The 17,665-nt window shown below is 39.2% G+C and overlaps 1 protein-coding gene across 3 annotated transcripts; it reads right to left on the bottom strand.

Annotated features, from left to right (window-relative positions):
• Positions 1 to 112: 112 nt before the first annotated feature.
• Positions 113 to 17,575, bottom strand: LONRF1 (LON peptidase N-terminal domain and ring finger 1). Of its 3 annotated transcripts, XR_007504981.1 has the most exons (13): positions 16,804 to 17,575; positions 11,435 to 11,553; positions 9,591 to 9,713; positions 8,846 to 8,992; positions 8,150 to 8,384; positions 7,974 to 8,064; positions 6,993 to 7,107; positions 6,277 to 6,398; positions 4,932 to 5,090; positions 4,651 to 4,813; positions 4,103 to 4,255; positions 3,745 to 3,908; positions 2,504 to 2,591 (listed from the first exon to the last, which is right to left on the bottom strand). XR_007504981.1 is itself a non-coding variant. In XM_049794177.1 (12 exons), exons 1-12 carry the CDS (start codon positions 17,426 to 17,428, stop codon positions 2,433 to 2,435), a joined length of 2,211 nt encoding a protein of 736 aa, XP_049650134.1. In that variant the 5' UTR covers positions 17,429 to 17,573; the 3' UTR covers positions 116 to 2,432. The 3 variants fall into 3 exon arrangements, 2 of the variants coding, with proteins under 2 accessions (XP_049650138.1, XP_049650134.1); XM_049794177.1 differs by lacking the exon at positions 3,745 to 3,908 and having other exon boundaries at positions 116 to 2,591; positions 16,804 to 17,573; XM_049794181.1 differs by lacking the exons at positions 3,745 to 3,908; positions 4,932 to 5,090 and having other exon boundaries at positions 113 to 2,591.
• Between the last annotated feature and the right edge of the window lie 90 nt (positions 17,576 to 17,665).

Raw genomic sequence — 17,665 nt, 5'->3', positions numbered from 1 at the left:
TTATTATAAGAAGTTGATCAAACTTGGTCCTTAGTTGCCGTTTTATCATTTGATAGGTAAAGAACCCTTGCTGTGTAACATGTGGGAGAGGCGGGGACAGGGAGGGCAAATAATCAAAAGAGTAGGGAAGTACTCACAAAATTCAAAATGCTAACAACTAGGCACAAAGTACAGCATGGTATCTCTCCAAGATATTTACTGAAAGGTCTATGCTAACATCCAGGCAAGCTTGTAGTTCTGCCCCATTCTAACTGCACAAAGTGACAAAATCTGGTCAACAACCACTTGAAAAAATTCCAACTTAAAAATCCTCTTAAAAACCTTTCCTCCCCATTCTCAATTTCATATCATTCCCAACAGCACCTACAATGATCATGTGTGTGTAATAATTACCAAAGAGTAGTATTTATGATCAGTCTTAACACATCATGTTAAGCACAGTAACTTTGCTTTTTTGTTGTTGCTGTTCCTTTTTGATGAAGTCTTCTCTTACATGGTTTACAATTCCAGAAGTAGAACTTACATATGCACACAACAATGCAAGCCAACTGACACTTCATCTGAGTTTTTATTTTATTAAAAAGTCATGGGAACATATAAAAAAACCTAGAAGCCCCATCTTCCAGCAGACTAGGGAATACTCAATTTCAAAACTAAAGCTCTGGGCAAGAAAAAAAAATTTACCACTAGATTATTTGGGTATTTCAAGCCTGGCTACAGGGACTTTTTGCTGTCAAGAAAACAAAAATCCTGTCACCCGCATTCTTAAGAAGAGCATAGTGATACAAAGATTAAGTTTCTAAAGTTATAACATACTAAGTTGAGAAATAGAGGATCCCCTCTCTTCTTTTATTATGCAAATAAAGTTTTCCAAATATTAATCCAGGACTTTATTCGTACAATAAAGGTGAAATTTACCCTAGATAGAAGCCCACATTAAAAATGATCCAGCAGATTTTGGGTTGCCTGTAATATCTCAAGCCTTAAACTCCAGAAGAGAACAAGGCAAGAGCATCTGATTAGCAAGTCTGTGAAACAACTAACTGTTCTGCAAGAACAGTTTCCCACAACTTTTAAGTTTTGTGAAATGCAAAATTTCTACCTGAAACCACCTTAATTTAAACGCAGTAGGTACAAAAAACCTGCCTGACCAATAATCAGTCTGAGACAGGTACTGTAATCAGAAACAGATTATGTACATACCGATCACATCATGAAGTGCCCACAACCTTGGTGTAGGTTTAACAGCTGCTTCTGGATTTACTTAAGATGCCAGAATAGAAGCATATGGAAAATGAAAGTGATTTTTAGTTTCTGATAAAGTTAAAAATATTACAAACTTTTAGCTTTTATTGAAAATTAAATATATTAGCAAAAGCAAGATTTAAGAAATATTTTACAAATGATTTACATACAAGAAAGCCAGTATCAGACATATTCACAAATATGCAAACCTTTAATTACAAAAAGTACCTATTGGCAGCATGATGCTAACCTTGCCACTGCAGTGTGCTCTAATATTGATATGAATAAGGCATAGAACTCACATTTGCACCAACTTAAAAAGTTCAAATAAAACTTTAAGCTTTTAAATCCTGGATGCACAATCCCCAATACACACACACGCGCACCCCCTAAGATTTCTTCTTCTAAGCTCTATATACTAAGTGTGTGCTCTGGAAGAACAGCCAGCCTGAAAAGCCCAGTAGAAATGTAACTGGTACTAGCATTTAGTTTCAGTTTCCTCTTTAACATGTACAGGCCTAGGTATGTAAACCATATTCACAGTTTAAGTATTTTTAGACAGAAGTACCTTTTTTTTTTTTTGCATTTGTTCCTTAAAATTGGCTCTCAGTTCAGCATACAGTTCATAATGTCACCTGTTTTGTGATGCATACATTTACAAGATAACTCAAAAATCTGTGCCACGTTCATGGGTCAAGATAATTCAACAAGAGTAGTAATATCCAACAGTGACATTCAATACTATATTTCAAATATTTGTGCAAACAGCAAAAGAACAGTTGTATGAGGCAAACATCTGCAAAACCTTTAATACCTCCTCAATGTTGTAAACTTGGACTGTCAGCCTTAAGTCCTGCACTTCCCACAGCTTTAAAAAGTCAGTGGCTAAAATTATCAAGTCTCAAAAAGGTTCTCTTCTACATAGTGCAAATTGTAATGTAGATTACGTGAAAAACATATCTAGCTGGATTGACTTTGTGCAATTGTCAGTGGTCTTCTCTCATAGTTGAAGAAAGTGTGCATTCAAAGAACCACGTGGTTCAGGAAGTTGGGAGGGTGGGGAGGAGAGAGAAAAAGCAGTTCCATTACACTTCTCAAACCAGTGCTAGATGTGCAAAGGCAGCAAAAATTCCAGCTGCTACTACAACCAGAACAGAGTAACTTTTCAGGAAGACCCAGGCGGTTAGTCACTTGGACTGGTCTCTAGAAAAATATGTGAGTATATGTTGGATTTTGATCAGTCGGTCTTTTAAAGACATCATGGAGAGAACCGACAGCTGATATCTGGGGTCTACTGGGAGAACAGCTAGAAGCCACCAACACCAAGCAGGACCATTGGGCATTGCCTAAAAATAAAGGATAAGTTGGTTACCCATAACCAATGTAGTATAGTTGACTAACACAAAGACATCAAAAGACAAAGTCATCAGCGATAAAGACTAGTTTAAAGTTTGATACTAACTAGAGAATTCCAGATCCATATCAGATCTTCTGATCCCTCCCCAGCTGAGAAGTACAAATAAGCTTGATAAAGCAATTATTTTTAAGACAACAAAGGAAGTTCATAGCTTCCTTGGGAAAAGATGGCTAAGTATAGGACAGTCACCTAATAACAAACCTCCCTGATAAAAACTAAATCCATTACCTGTCATGCTGTTCTTGAGGCCTGAATATTCCTGAAGCCTAACATTTTCATTACAATTGTCTTTGTTGTATTTGAAGGACTCCTCTATCACCTCCCAATTCCACTTCCTTCCCATTACCTCCTAGACAAAGCAGGACTACTTAATCAGTTTCTTCTAAGTTGATAAAACATACTATGTAACTTTTTCCTGTACTTTATTCAGTTCTCTACACCAAGCCTTAGATGTCATGCCCAGAACTGGACATAATACTCCTCCCTCAGCCGAGGTCCTATCACTGCAGAGATTAATTACCTCAAATGACTTGCAAAAATATTACTAGTAGTGGTACACTCCAGGATGACATTTCCTCTCTTGTATCTGTACCACACAGCTGACACATTTGTGTTCTATTATAAATCTCAGGTGTATACTCCAGTATTGCTGCCCTGCTAGTTATCCTGGTTTTGCACACTTGTTCCTCTTTCCTAGGATGTTGTTTTAAATCTGTTTTTTTATTAAATTGTTCTAAAATCACATCTGAATTCATGCACTGTCCTCCACAGCATCTACAGTCTTCCCAGATTGGTTAATATAGTCTCATTAAAGTATGTAGCAGATGGGTGAGGGACAGGCTCTCATAAGATCCCACTTCATATACAATTCTACTTTGAAAGCCAAATCTTACGTGTTTTTAAATGTTAGTTTTCTCCAGCCTCCACTCTCTAAGGATCTCACCAACCTTCATTAATTGTTTATAATAACTATTAAAATAGATTGCTGCAGCTAGTTTCTTAAGAAGCATTTGTCAAATCCTAGCAGCTACAGCAGTTTATGGCACTAGCTCAGAAAGGAATAAAGTGTTATTTGTGATTACCTCTTTGCCAAAGATTACTGCCTGCACGTCACAGGGAAGAAAATACAGGGTTTTTTCCATTTCAATTCTAACAGCTTTACACAAACCAACAGTTTAAAATGCTACTGGAACTTAAGTGTTCTCAGTTTACTAGTTTTATCTCCAGAGCAGCATATCATCCTTCCCTGCAAAAACAGTTGAACAGTGACAGAATTGCCTTTTGTTGCTTATCATAAGAGAAACAAGATGCAAGCCTCATTGTCATCGAAGTTGGGAAAAAAGTTGTTTGTTTTTTTAAATTTTCATGTTTAGTAGTTGTTAGCAGGGGTTTTATTTTTAGAAATAAGCACCTAATAATTGATATTAAATGATGTCTCACCTGTATATTTTCCTCCCTGTCAGGCATTGGCCCGAAGTGCTGAAGAATTTGAGTGCGAAATTTGTTTCTTAAGTTTTGGAACCAACTGCAGGCCTGATTGTAAACAAAATTGTGAAGTTCTCTCAGTTTCTTTAGTTCTTCTTCATCAGCAACCTGTAGGAGGAATGTTATGAAAATATCATTAGAGATAAAGAAACAATTAAGGTGTTTAACCTAAAATCAAGAAACATTCAATTTCAACTACATTTAGATACATTTCTTGCATTCTCCTAAACTTTGGTAATGACTGAATAGAAAGAAGTCCCGTGATAATTTAAAGACTTACGGCTTCAAACTATTGTTCAAACAAAAACTACAGTATTTCCTTGTTGCTTTATAATAATAATAATAATAAAAATTAAGCTAGCTTCCATTTCTTCCCTCTGCTGGCACTGAATCTTCCAGTGGTCTAGGGACCTAAAAATTTGCAAGAATGCTCTCGAGAACAAATAAAGCAACAATCTTGAGATATTAGTACTAGTTAAGTATTTAGACAGCATTCTGGATACCTTAACATCTTCCAAATATTCGATGTCTGCAGTGCAATAACCATCCTTCATCCCTCTCTGTAAAACTCTAAATCTCTTTCCACCAACTGTATCAACAACAGACCGTCCATCAGGTAGAAAATGAACATTCCTAATTTGCAGCATGCATCCATAATCTGCAAAACTAGAGAAGAGACCTTGTCAGTAATGCAATTATACACTTCTGAAAGGACACCTTCTATAATTAAAAAGAAAAAGACAGAGAGACAGATGAGAAGCTTAGAATTAGGATGTAAACCTACCCATTTTGAGAATCACTTATACACATCCCAAACTGTTTAGTTCCAGTTTCCATACTTCTGCGAATCATTAGTCGGTATCTTGGCTCAAACACATGTAGAGGGCAAGGCACAGTAGGATATGCCATAGTGCAAACAAACATTGGAACATTCTTGGTCAAACTTCAAGAGAACATCAAAAGAAATATGTGGCATAAAAATCTAAACACTGAACTATGCCAAGACAATACATTTTTTTCAGTATGTTTGCTACATTTGAGGTCATAAAGCACTCTTTTCAAAGTTCAATAATAAGCACATCGTAATAACTTCCATAAACAATAAAAACACCTACTAACAACAGTGACTGAATACCTACGTACTGATTTGAATACATACTGGACAATAAGCCTCGTAAGTTATGTAGTTAGTGAGTATCTAGTCAGTGAATGAAGGGCTTTGTTTTGGGGACAGGGGCGTTAATTATTTTTTTCCTTTTTGTTTTAGTTTGAGCCATACAAGCCATTATACCCTCAGAGTCACATATTTCCTGGCTAAAAAGATGTAGCAGTAACTACATAGTAGCTAGGTCACCATTTAGATTATTTTCAATGATGGACTCCAGATCACAAGATGCAACTCAGGGTACAATTTTTACCTTGCAGTATGCCTCAGCAGGGCTAATTGAAAAGCAAAATTTTTTTTCATGCTATTTTATCAAGTATGTACAGTTGACAGTTGATACAAACAAGTTAGCATTAAAACATTACCAAGTATTTAATTTTAATACCTTTCAGACTATAAAACATAATTCTAATGTATGGATTCTGTTACATAAGTTACATGAGCTACAGTTTTCCAACATTCATATCTACAATACATGATGCTTTACATATCTGAAGAACTCGACGAGAGATAAACATCAAGATTACAAAAATTCCCAGCAATTTCTTTTCATCACATCTATCTTTATACAATTAACGTCTATCATGAAATGCTTTGAGAGAAATTCAAGTATCTGAGACTCTGCACCCAACTCAAGAGGACAATTCCATTAACAGCAGCAAAGCTAAAACTGAAGCTCCATGACAGCGCACGCAGAAATAAAAACAGAAGGGCAAATGTATTTTGTAGAGGACTTAAAAGCCTTGCATTGCTACTATCAAAGTGTGATTTTTTTTTTATTTCCACAGTAGTTAAAAAACTGTTAATTTTCTGAAACATACATTTAAGACACCAAATTAATGTCTTTATACTCCTTCTTGCATCCATAACATGTCATTATTAATAATCACAAAAATAAAACATTTCTAAAAAGGATTTCCATACTAATCTCTCAAGTTTTCTAGAAAAAAGACAGCAAGCTTACTTTGAGTGTTCAGCGGTTTCTTCAGCATGAATTCTTTTTCTCTCATATAATTCATCAGACAAGTATTTCATTATTAATTCCTCCAGCAGTTCTGTGATGCTGTATTTTCTGCTTGCAAGGTACTGTAAGCAATTTAAAAAAATATATTAATATTTCTTTTCATATATATATTACCAAAAGGCTTGAGAAAATGCAACTTTTATTTAAAACTATGATATATTAAATGGGTCATAAATTAGATTTAAATCCATGAAAATTTACAGCTCTGAAGTTCTTATGTTTCACTACTTAACACCTAATGTTACTCTAATATTTGAAAATGAGATTCTCTATTTTAGCTCTTAGTGTCTGACAACTCGAGTGTCTAACTCAGTTTGTATTTCTGTGCTTACCAGACACAGAATTGATTTCTTAGGTTATACAGCCATACAAATAAGGAAAGTGTACAGAAATCAGAGAGGTTTTACTGAATAGTTACCAAAGCTTACAAACACTCAGGATATAGTTACACCAGCAAAGTAGATGGCCACAGAAACATAAAAGCTCTAAGACCCTGAGGCAAACCTAATCAACTTTTATAGACAAAGTTTGTCTAAAGTTTTTTCCTTTCTAGCAGTAATCCATAACCCAAATGAATCCAAGTTGTTGGGTTTAAGTGAAACAGCCTTTAAGATGATACAGTATTTGTGTTTGTGAGATCTACTGAGAAACAGTACCTCTTTCAAACTCTCCTTACAGAGCGGACACTGAGGAGCATGGTCTAAACACCGTTCCAAGCAACCTTTGCAAAAAGTATGTCCGCAAGGGGTTGTCACTGGCTCAAAGAATAGCCTGAAACAAAGTTACTAGAAGTTAGATGCCATGGCAAGTGTGCAGTTGCTAAAAAAGTCAGTGATCAACCTGTTTAATTTTTAAGACTAGTTATACCGTAACAAAGCAGAGAAAAATTAATCCCATGTCTCCTGTTTTTTCCCCTATACTGCAGTTTGTTTCCTTTTAACACCACACCAGTAATTTTTTGTTTTCTGATTAATCTGGACACATTTCAACACTTTAAATACCTAACATTTATCCCAACATACAGATTTTGGTCTCACTACATAGAGATTCAGAATATGCAAAATACAGTGGTTCTTTGAGGATCCAAGTTGTTTTAATAGCAGTATTAGATACTAGTAACATTAACTATGAGCAATTTAGTATACACGATATGTTTTAAGGTATTTGTTCTGAAACCCAAGACAACTCAATAAGGGCTTTCAAATACATCAGCTACATTTAAAGTAGACTAACATTCTGAAGTATCTGCATCTCCTAGACAAATACGAGGTTCACAGGCAATACTTCTAAGCATCAGCCTTCCCAAAATAGGAAGCTAAATAGTTTTATTGACTAAAAAAACCCCTAACATTAACCACTTTTGTGGTTAAATCCTTAGATCCTGTCTTTTTAAGGTTACCAGTTAACAATGCCAAGTTTAATTTACAACGCACCTTGATTAAAATAATGCTGTATTATATAGGACTATTGCAAGCAACACATTTAAATAAGCATTTAACTGCAGGGATAGAGAAAGGCTGAAAATTATTGGCTGATATCAGAACTCATCACAACCTGCAAGTACCTCAGTTTGTATGTGTAACATACATGGCCAAGCATCTATAACTGAAATACTGAATCAAGGAGAAAAACCTTACCTCATACATAGCGAGCACTCAAAATCTGATACATCAATCAAATCCCCTGGAATTGTTCCAAAAGCCAGCGTCATGTCCCTTTTTGTACTTTCTAAGGAAAAGCAAGACAAAATATTCCTTCAAGGAAAGGCACAAGACAGTAAATACTTTGAAATTTAAAGTAAGTGACTGTTTACCTCCTTGCTTTTTGTGTTTGTTTCTTCCATCTTCACATACAACTGTATCCTGTTCTGAAAAGGAAAGCTTTCTTTTCAACAAAGCACCTTTTTCTTGGCCAGAGAGAAGGGGTTCAGAAGACACTCTCTTTAAGCCATCTTCCTTGGCACAGTCTTTTGAGTTAAGAGCATGGGCAGACTGTGCACGATTTAAGCTTCCACTGACAGGCTCCAGTACATCTGATCCTCCTAAACTCTGTAACAGTAAGATGAACTGAACTGTACTTAAAGAGTAACACAAATCTAAGTATGAAAGATGCAAACATGTAAAGATATATAAGCCAAACTGATACCCACAGTTAGTTCATTAGTTAACCAGAGAAATCCAGTAAGTCAAGATAGTACTGAAATTTGCTTAGCATTAACAATTTAAAAATCTTCATCTGCTTCAAAGAGAAGAAAAATTGTATTTCTCTTTATTTTGAAGTCACTAATATCAAATCTCAGTACCTTCTAATAAGTAGTTCACTGGAATGAGGAGTCTAACACTCCAAATGAAAACACATTACTCCCAAATCCCAAATATTTTCTTCCAATTTAGCCAATTACAGAAAGTCAGCATTTAGGCTGGAAAATAAGTATGACAAATAAGGATATCAGAACATCTAATGTTTGTATATCAGCCAAAGAGAAAAGTTATCCTGTAGTTTTTGTTACCTGCTCAGGACAGAGCTGTAAGTTGCAGTAAGACTCAGTCACCTCAGAACCAAGTATAAAAGGTTTATTTCGAATATGTGGTGAATTCCAAGCAGATTCCTTCAGACTCTCTCCTAACTTCTCTGGTGACAGCACATCACACAGCGTCTAGAAAACAAACAGCTAAGTGGTCATAATAATGAAAAAGGATCTAGACATAGCTTTATTATAAAATTACATACCAAAAATAAGAATTTAATCTATATGAAGTTATCCTCATAAACAGAACTTTATTTAAGCAGTAACTGAGAAAGAACAGTTGAGAACAAGCAGAAACCTACATACCTACATTATTAAAAATAAACTTCTCTAGAAATCTTTTCTACTACAAGCAAGTGAGCTCTCTGAACAGAGTTAGACATTATCAATTCAATGTCATGCAGCTTTTTCAATGTAAATTTCTATTATCAAAGAAAAACTGTTGCGCTCTGGGCACGAAAGAGTTCAACTTAAGAGTATTTAACTTGCTGCTTGCTTTCCTGTTCTCTAGATTTTCATTTAGTAATTTCAAAAGCATATGTACTTTTAAACGTGTACTTAGAACAGGTACATTAGGACTACCTCTTCAACATAGTATGATATATCTTGACACCTGAACCTTCTCTGTTCATATTAACAATTTTTAGATACTCAAAGTCTACCATAATGGGAGCTTTATAAAGGAATCAAGTCAGAGATAGTAATCCAGTTTCATAAATAAAATTACCCTTTCTACTTCTAGCTTGGCTGGAAGAAAGTCCTCATCAAGGGCTAAGCACTGTAGAAACAGTTGTAAGGCATCACCTACAAAGCCAGAGTCTTGCAGCACTTTTCCTTTCCGGAAGTAGACCTGAAAAACAGACACCATGAAGACATTTCTAGAGAGTATGTAGAACTGCAGTATTCATCTTACAGGCATTACAACAAAGTTAGAATTAGAACTCTCCACGACAAAAAGAAAAGTAGCTCTTCAACAAACTTCAGCTGTGCACAGTGTGGATGATCTATATATGCCTTGCCTACCATACATTTCATACAGCATTTGAAGAGAGTCATGGGATAGGCTGGTGTTAGTCTCCTTCCAGCTAATTTGTTTTGGCTTACATGAAGAGTTAAAAACCTGACTAGTGCTGAATTCACAAAAGGCCTTAATTTCCCCCTTCTGTGAGCCTTTGGAGGGGAAGAAGAGGTACATAAAATGCAAATTATTACATAACCTCATACAACAGCTTTAAGAATACCCTTTTTGCCCTCTGTTTCATTAAAAGCCTTATGGTTCCAGCCTGCAGGAGAAGGGTAACTACAAACAAAACAATCCACATAGCCATGCATTTCTTGCATACATCTTAATCTATATTCTGAACACAAAACAATGCACTTTTGGAACTGCTTCCTCCAACTCTATTTTATTCTTGAACACTAGACAGCAGCTAGGGAAAAAAAATCTGGATACTATTTCCTCTGAAAGAGAAAAAAGGGGAGAGAAAAGTCTACTGAATTTTGCTGAACCTACCTATAACTATATGACGCTGGGACTAAGAAGTCCCCTATCCAACTTATCTCAATTTTTAAAAGTTGCATTTGCAGTAATATAAATCCAAGTTAGAGAAAAACAACAGTTATCTAATAAAAGTTAGATAAAACCAACAATATCTAGCTGTATATGAGATTTTGGATAATGGACCAGAAACAGAACTTAAAAAAACCAAACAAAAAACCCCTCAGAGTGCAGTTTCTATGAAGCAACTGCCAGTATTAACAGTAGCATCTGTTAAACAAGACTGTCAGATTAGGGCATGCATCATGTTTGATGCATTTGGGCAGTTCATTAAGATGTATCCTAAAGAAGGGAAGTATGCTAATCTTCCTCTTAGAGACAGCTTGTTTTCCTACAGAGACAGGAATTGTTAGAGGGATCCATCAAACCAAGCTCAGTTAAGGGAAGTGAGGTTTCTTTCCAAACATATAGAAAAAAAAGTAGACAGTACTACCAACACTGAGAGGCAAAAAGTAGGATGCTCTCTGAATTTGCAGTAGCCATGGAACTGCTGAACACAGGAGATACCAGGACAGCAGTAGTCATCTCCTCTTGTGTGGCAAGATCTTGCTGCTCCTGCTGTGCTCAGAGTTTAGACAGTGCTGCAACATGCAGTTTCTTACAGTTCTGAAAGCCAGTAACTCCCCAGCTGCCTGCACTATTTGCAAAGCTCAATTCCCACTGAGTTTCTTTGGGCTTTTCAAAGAAAAACTTGCCAAGCTAAAACAGCAAAGTGTCCTTCTCTTAATAAAAATTAACAAATAAACAAAACAAACCCCAAACCCTGGCTGTTACAGGTTACATTACCATAAACTATCCCACCTCCAAGTGGGATCAATCAACCAGCCATACTCATCAGTTGCCTGTCTTGTATAAGTATTTTAAAAGACACCTTTTAGCATTTTGCATCTCTTACAAGATAACGTTTAAGGTAGCTGACCTAGGTTCTTAATTTGATGCAAGTATAATCTAGAATTCATTAACTTTATAGATAAACACAGATTTTGGAAAATGAAGAGTTCATGTCAACTTACCTCTGGCCAATTTGGCATTTTAGAAATAACAAAATTTAGATCTTCTATGGCTGTTTTATATTCTTGGAGGCCAACATATGACTCAGCTCTGTAAATTCTTAGCATCAAGTCACTGGAATCTGAAAGCAAAATTAAGTAACATTTTTAATAATTCAGAAACTTGTAAATTTTATTATATATGCTTTCACAGTGATATGTAATAACTAGACTTTTTTGTACCATACTTTCAAAATTACTGCAGTACATTCTCCCCCACATCCCAGTGTAATTCCAGGCTCATGTCTTTCAAGCTAGAGATCAAATTTTAGACCCTCTAATGTATCTTGCAGCAACAAGAAAAATGTATTTTAAAAGATCTAACATTAAGGCTGACAGAATAAAGTATTGCTCAGTACTGCTGTGACAACAAAAATTGAGGACTAAGAGTTTAGCTTTACAGTACACCCATTCAAAATGACAGAAATCTGGGAATTCACCGCACTTGCATTAAAAAGCATCACAAAGTTTGCTCTCAAACGTTCAAGTCTTTCTTTAGACTGTCATTTGTTTTTATAATGCCCAACCCCTTCCAACTATGGCTAGAGATAGAGATGCCACCTTCACAATGGTATCCATCTGGTAAGTACTAGAAGTAGGTTTTATCATATGTAGTCTGAAAAGAGACAGCCAATCCCGAAAGCCTTCAACACCAGCTGGCAGCCCTGTTGTAAGGAACTGTACGTAGTGGAACTTCTGCGATATGAAAACATTAGTATGTGTTCAGTAAAGACAAGTTTTCATGTCCAACATACAGCATTTTGCACTTTAAGTAAAGCAACCTCTAAATGGGAAGCACACCCATCTCCATGCCACTAAAACTATGGTTTTCCTAACACAACTAATTGTAGCTGTTGCTTGGAAAAAAATGCCAGCATACTGCTTTTGCTTGTTTTTTTTAATACACCTTTCTCATTGAATGAGATAAACATTGGTCTACTATAATTGGTATACTAAAACCAAATAGTTCTTTAAGTTTGTTTCAACAGGGTTTTCTTAGGAGGGGATCATTTCAATTTGATATTCTATCTTAGTCTATTCTAAATGTCTAGTTTAAATTTTCATAGTTTCCAACATTAGCTTGTTTTACATTTATAAGCCAGACCGGTCAATGTTCCCATGTACTCCAACACACTGATTTGTATTTAGATCCACAATGCTACATGTGAAAAGACCTTAATGGAAAAGAAAGGGTTAAGAAAATCAAACCTCACAGAACATTTCACAGCTGAAATTAAAGGGCCTTTCTGATTTAAGTTGCCTTTCTTTTAAGTTGACACTTTCCTTTCAAATACAAATATTCCCAAACCTGGTTTGTTTAGTTTTTATTTTATTTTAGACATAATAAAATGTTTGCATTAACAGAAGTCTGAGAAACTGTCTTTGTCTGACTTCAACACTAATTCTGCAAGCAGAACGACCCTGAAGCCTGCTTTCCTGTGGCTTTATGTTTTGTGACTGCTATAGCCTAGTAAGGCAGGAGCTCAGATCAAACTCTTCAGACCTTTTTTTCTGTTGTATTTGACTCTGGCTTCCCACAGAGTTAGTATCAAACCAAATTCTTTTCTTCAGAGGTAGTAGTAAGTGCAGGTCTTTGGTCTCTGATAAGGTACCTATTTGCACATAATCAGAGGGAGCTCATCTTTTTCAGACTTTCAAGTGTATAACATGACCTGAGAACTCCAAGCCTTCTTTTCAGGAGGGGAGGGTGAGGGGTAGTTTGAAGATAAATACGTGAGTTCAAGTCTACAGCAGGTGGACATTTTGTCAATTTATTTTTCAAAGGGAAAAGCAGGATTCCAATTGAACTGGTACAAAATAAAGGGCTAAACCAAGGAGTTTAAATGGGACCCCAACTCTGCTGCTGTACACACAGAAACATGGGCAATGAATGATCAATACGCATAACAAATTGGTTCTAAATATTTGCAAGACCAAAGGATCTAAATCTATACATCCAATTTTACAACTGTAATTTAATTTCTAGGCTTTGTAATTGTGAAAACATTGTTTGGCAATGTTTTAGCATATATTTTAATGTTTGCCACCTAAAGAGAGGATGCAAAGCTATTTCAAATCCTTAGACCATCGATTAAACAGAGCAGAAACACAATTTGTGCTTGAATTTTCAATTTCAATAACCCAATATATTGTAAATACAGAAATCACTCACTTCTAGCATACTCAAAGACAAAGTATTGTAATAAAAAAGACACCAAGCACTTTCAGTGCAGAACTGTGTGTACCAGTGACTATTACATTGATAGAAAAGTATACAAAGGTGTACACACAAAAACCCACTCAATATGCATTTTTTTTAATGTTACTTCCAAAGCATCTGCTCCTGGCTACTGTCAGCATAAGCATACCAATAAATGGACCATCTCTGGTCTGATCTTGCATGCTTTTTACGTGGTTCTTAATAATATACCAAATTCTTCAAAATAAGAAACATGCACATCACAACCACTATGCAGAAAAACTGTAGGACACAGTATTTATTAATACAGTACTGTAGGGTCACCCCAGTGATCAGGGGTTAGAACACACAACCCATGAGAAGAGGCTGAGAGAACTGGGCTTGTTTAGTGGAAAACAATTCTCAAAGGCCTTGGGAAAACCCAACAGCCTTCCAGAATCCCAGAGGAGGCTACCTAGAAGGCTCTTTACTGAAGTGCACAGGGAAAAAACAAGAGACAAGAGTTAAACTGAAACAAGAGCAGTTCAGACTTGAAATAAGGAGAAAATTTTTCACTATGACGATAATTAACCTTTGAGTAGGTTGCCCAGAGAGGCTGTGGAATCTTCATCCTTGTAGGTTTTCATGATCCAGCTGGACAAAACCTTAAGCAAACTGCTCTGAACTCAGTGTTTATTCTGCTTTGAACAGGATATTGATTGGTCAACAGCCCTCTCAGAGGCCCACTCCAGCAGGAATGAGCCCGTGATTCAGACCAAACTCAAGCCTATTAGCTGCATGTTTCAGGATACTTGATTAAAGACAAGCTGCACTTGTATTTTAATCCAATAGACTTCCTTTAACTAAACTACTTCATTTCAACCCCTACAAGAAATGTATTAACCATATGAATGTTAACATTCCTTGTGTTTTTCAAAAGTCACTTTTGCACTGTGGCAAATATTTCTCTTTTAGATGTTTCAAGAAATGCAAGAAAGTTACCAAAAGATGCCACGACTAAAGGTTTAGTGCCGATGCCTTAGTTAGGACATCAGATTTACGTTTATCACAATTTTTTAACTCTCTATCTGCATTAAAAAGAAACAGAGATGAACTAGCAGTGAGGAAACACTGAAACAGAACATGAATGATTTTAAACACGCACGCATTTCTTACGCCACATCTTTCCCCCCGCTACGTGTTCTCAAGATTCATATTCTGGAGGAAGAGAAAAAGTGTACCATCAGCTATTAATTAGTTCTCTATTGGCCTGAAATCACCTTCAATTTGTAGTTGCGAGCCCACAGCTCTAAATTCACATTTAATGTACGTCCGCATTCTGATTCATGAAGTTCTTTAATATCTTTACCAGAATACTTGGAATATCAATAGTTCTCAGGACTGGAGACACAGGAAATAGTTGTACAAAGGATCTTAAACTGAGCTTCTAGCACTTAATTCTAGCACATGTACTGAATTTGAATAATAAAATTTTGGATAAGCATCACAGCTGGTAACTATTCTCAAATTTTAAACTCATTTGAAAGCCAAATTTTAAGATGTAGCTTCACAAAAAAAAAGAATCAAAATTCCTTTCCCATAGATATCTAAATGGTATTGCTAAATCTGTAAGAGAAAGATTAACTAGAGTCTGTAGAATTAATTTTCTCTTTTATTCTTTCAAAGCAATCCTGAAACATGAAACAGAACCCCTGTAAACATTTCTGATCAATAACGGATTTATCATTTTGTACCCTGGAGGCCACTGAGTTTTGACTCCATTTCTTCATGACCTGTATGAGTCAATGCTGTACTTCAGAACCCATGAAGTCTGCTGCTTACAGTTCCAAGATTTAAAATAGATCAGCCACTTTCTCAGGTCGCATCTATCCTATACCCTACATTTTGGAAACACCCTGGCAAATAATGTGGAATTGAAGGCCACAACTGAACCTCTTTAAATTAGGTTGCCAAAGGACATATATCTGAGATGTAATCCCACCTACACCGAAACCACCAGTTTATTCTGGAACTAGATCTAACGTATCTCTCCAGAACAGATCCTAAGGATTAGACTTATGCAAGCTTTTGGTTTTTTTCTCCGCTGCAGACAACTGTACAAATGTAATACACTTAATCTGTAAAAAGATTAATTCCCAAGTTTCTGAACAGAAATAAAATGGCACAAATGAAAATGGAACCCCACAGGTCACCAGGTGTTAAAATCCACAGTCGAACAAAACCAACAAAGGAATCGGTCACTGGATCCATCTAGGTACATCCATCCCACAAATCTGACTCCCTCTACGAAGACTAAACTGAAAAACTGGCCGCAGCTTAAGTGTTCATGGTACCAGATCTACTGCTGGCGATCGATATAGGGTAGTCTAAAAGCGTGCCTCTACCTCCCGTCTTTGCACCCTCTCTCAACACTATATTATAAAACTTCAACCACACCCACCTATGATGTCACTGCCATTACACAACCTGTCCCCCTCCATGCCTGTCTGCTTATGCAACTGGGCCCGGCCTGCTGGGAATTGTCTTGGTGACACTTAAGACTGAAAATAGGTCTCTCTCAGGAAACAAGGTTAAATACAGCAACAGAACTTCTCTTGCCCGTGCAGAGCGAGTACTAAACAAAAAACAAAACAAAGCCCACAAACTCTTCTGTAAACAAGTCCCACGAAAACCTGCGGGGGGGGGGGACGGGACGGGACGGGACGGGGACCCCGAACACACGAAGAAGCCAGTGCTGGACGGTCCTCCATGCCTCTGAAGCGTACCCCACTACCAGGCTTGACGCTCAGCTGAGGTCCCAGCAGCTACGCGTCCCGTCGTCGGTCCCTCCACTCCACCAGACTACTCTGGGGAGGCTCCTGGAATCCTCTCGGCAAACTCGAGAAAACTTCGGACGTTCTTTACCGGTCCGTCCCGACCACCGACGGCCTCAGCGGCAGGGGAGAGGGGCAGAAGGGCAGGGAGGAAGCGCGCGCCCGCCCGCCGCACCTCCAGCCCCCCTCCCCCCCCCCCCCCCCAAGCCTCCCGCGCTTTGCCACCAGCTCGTCGCCGTCCCGCCGGGGCGAGGGCGGGAGGCTGCGGCTCGGGCCCGCGGGCCCGGGCGGCGGAAGAGCCCGCTCCCCAGAAGCCTCACCTGCTCGCAGAGCCTGGCTGGCGGCGGCCAGAGCCTCTCGGAAGCGGCCCTGGGCCAGCAGCTCCTCCAGCCGGCTGCCGGTCCTGGCCCTCTCGCACTCGCCCGGGAACCACTTCTCCGCCAGCTGGTTGAGGACGACGCTGGTCCGCAGCGGGGCCGCGGCCGTGCTGGTGCCCCCCGCCGGCAGCAGCCAGTCCCGGCAGCGGCGGCAGCGGGCCCGCAGCTCCCTCCGGAGACAGCGGCGGCAGTAGGTGTGCCCGCACGGGACGGTGACCGGCTCGCCCAGGAACCTGCCGCAGCCGCAGCAGCGCAGCGGCCCCTCGGCCGCGCCCCCGCCCTCCGCCGCGGCCCCGCGGCCCCGGCTCCAGCCCAGCCCCTGCCGCAGGCGGTAGTTCAGCACCAGGCAATCCAGGAGGGTCCCGAGGCGCTGGGGTCCGGCGAGGGGGCCGAGGCACAGCGACGCCAGGGACGCGCCCACCACTTCCTTCAGGCGGCTCCCGGGCACCGGCCGCTCGCCCAGCCGCGGCGGCGGCTCCCGCTGCCCATCCGCCTCCTCGACCGGCCTCCCGCTGCCGCCCGGCTCCGGCGACACCTCCGAGCCCACGGCCAGGGGAGAGAACGCCATCGGCTGCCCGGCTCCGGCGAGGGGGGTGTGGCGCTCCCGCTCCGGCCGCCGGGCTCGGCTCCGCGCACGACGCTGCTGAGGCACTGGCGGCGCGAGGAGGAGGAGGAGGAAGAGGAGGAGGAGGAGGAAGCAAGGCACCCTCGCGGGCGGGGGGGGGAAGAGAGGAGGGGGGGGGGGTCACGTGCGCGCCTCTGCGCGCGCGACCCGAGGCCACGGTCCCCCGCCCTGCGAGGCAGC

The sequence above is a fragment of the Accipiter gentilis genome, chromosome 3 (assembly GCF_929443795.1).
Source record: "Accipiter gentilis chromosome 3, bAccGen1.1, whole genome shotgun sequence".
Lineage (NCBI taxonomy): Eukaryota > Metazoa > Chordata > Aves > Accipitriformes > Accipitridae > Astur > Astur gentilis.
The sequence above is the reverse complement of the archived record's forward strand: the minus strand, read 5'-3'. Positions and strand labels throughout refer to the sequence as shown.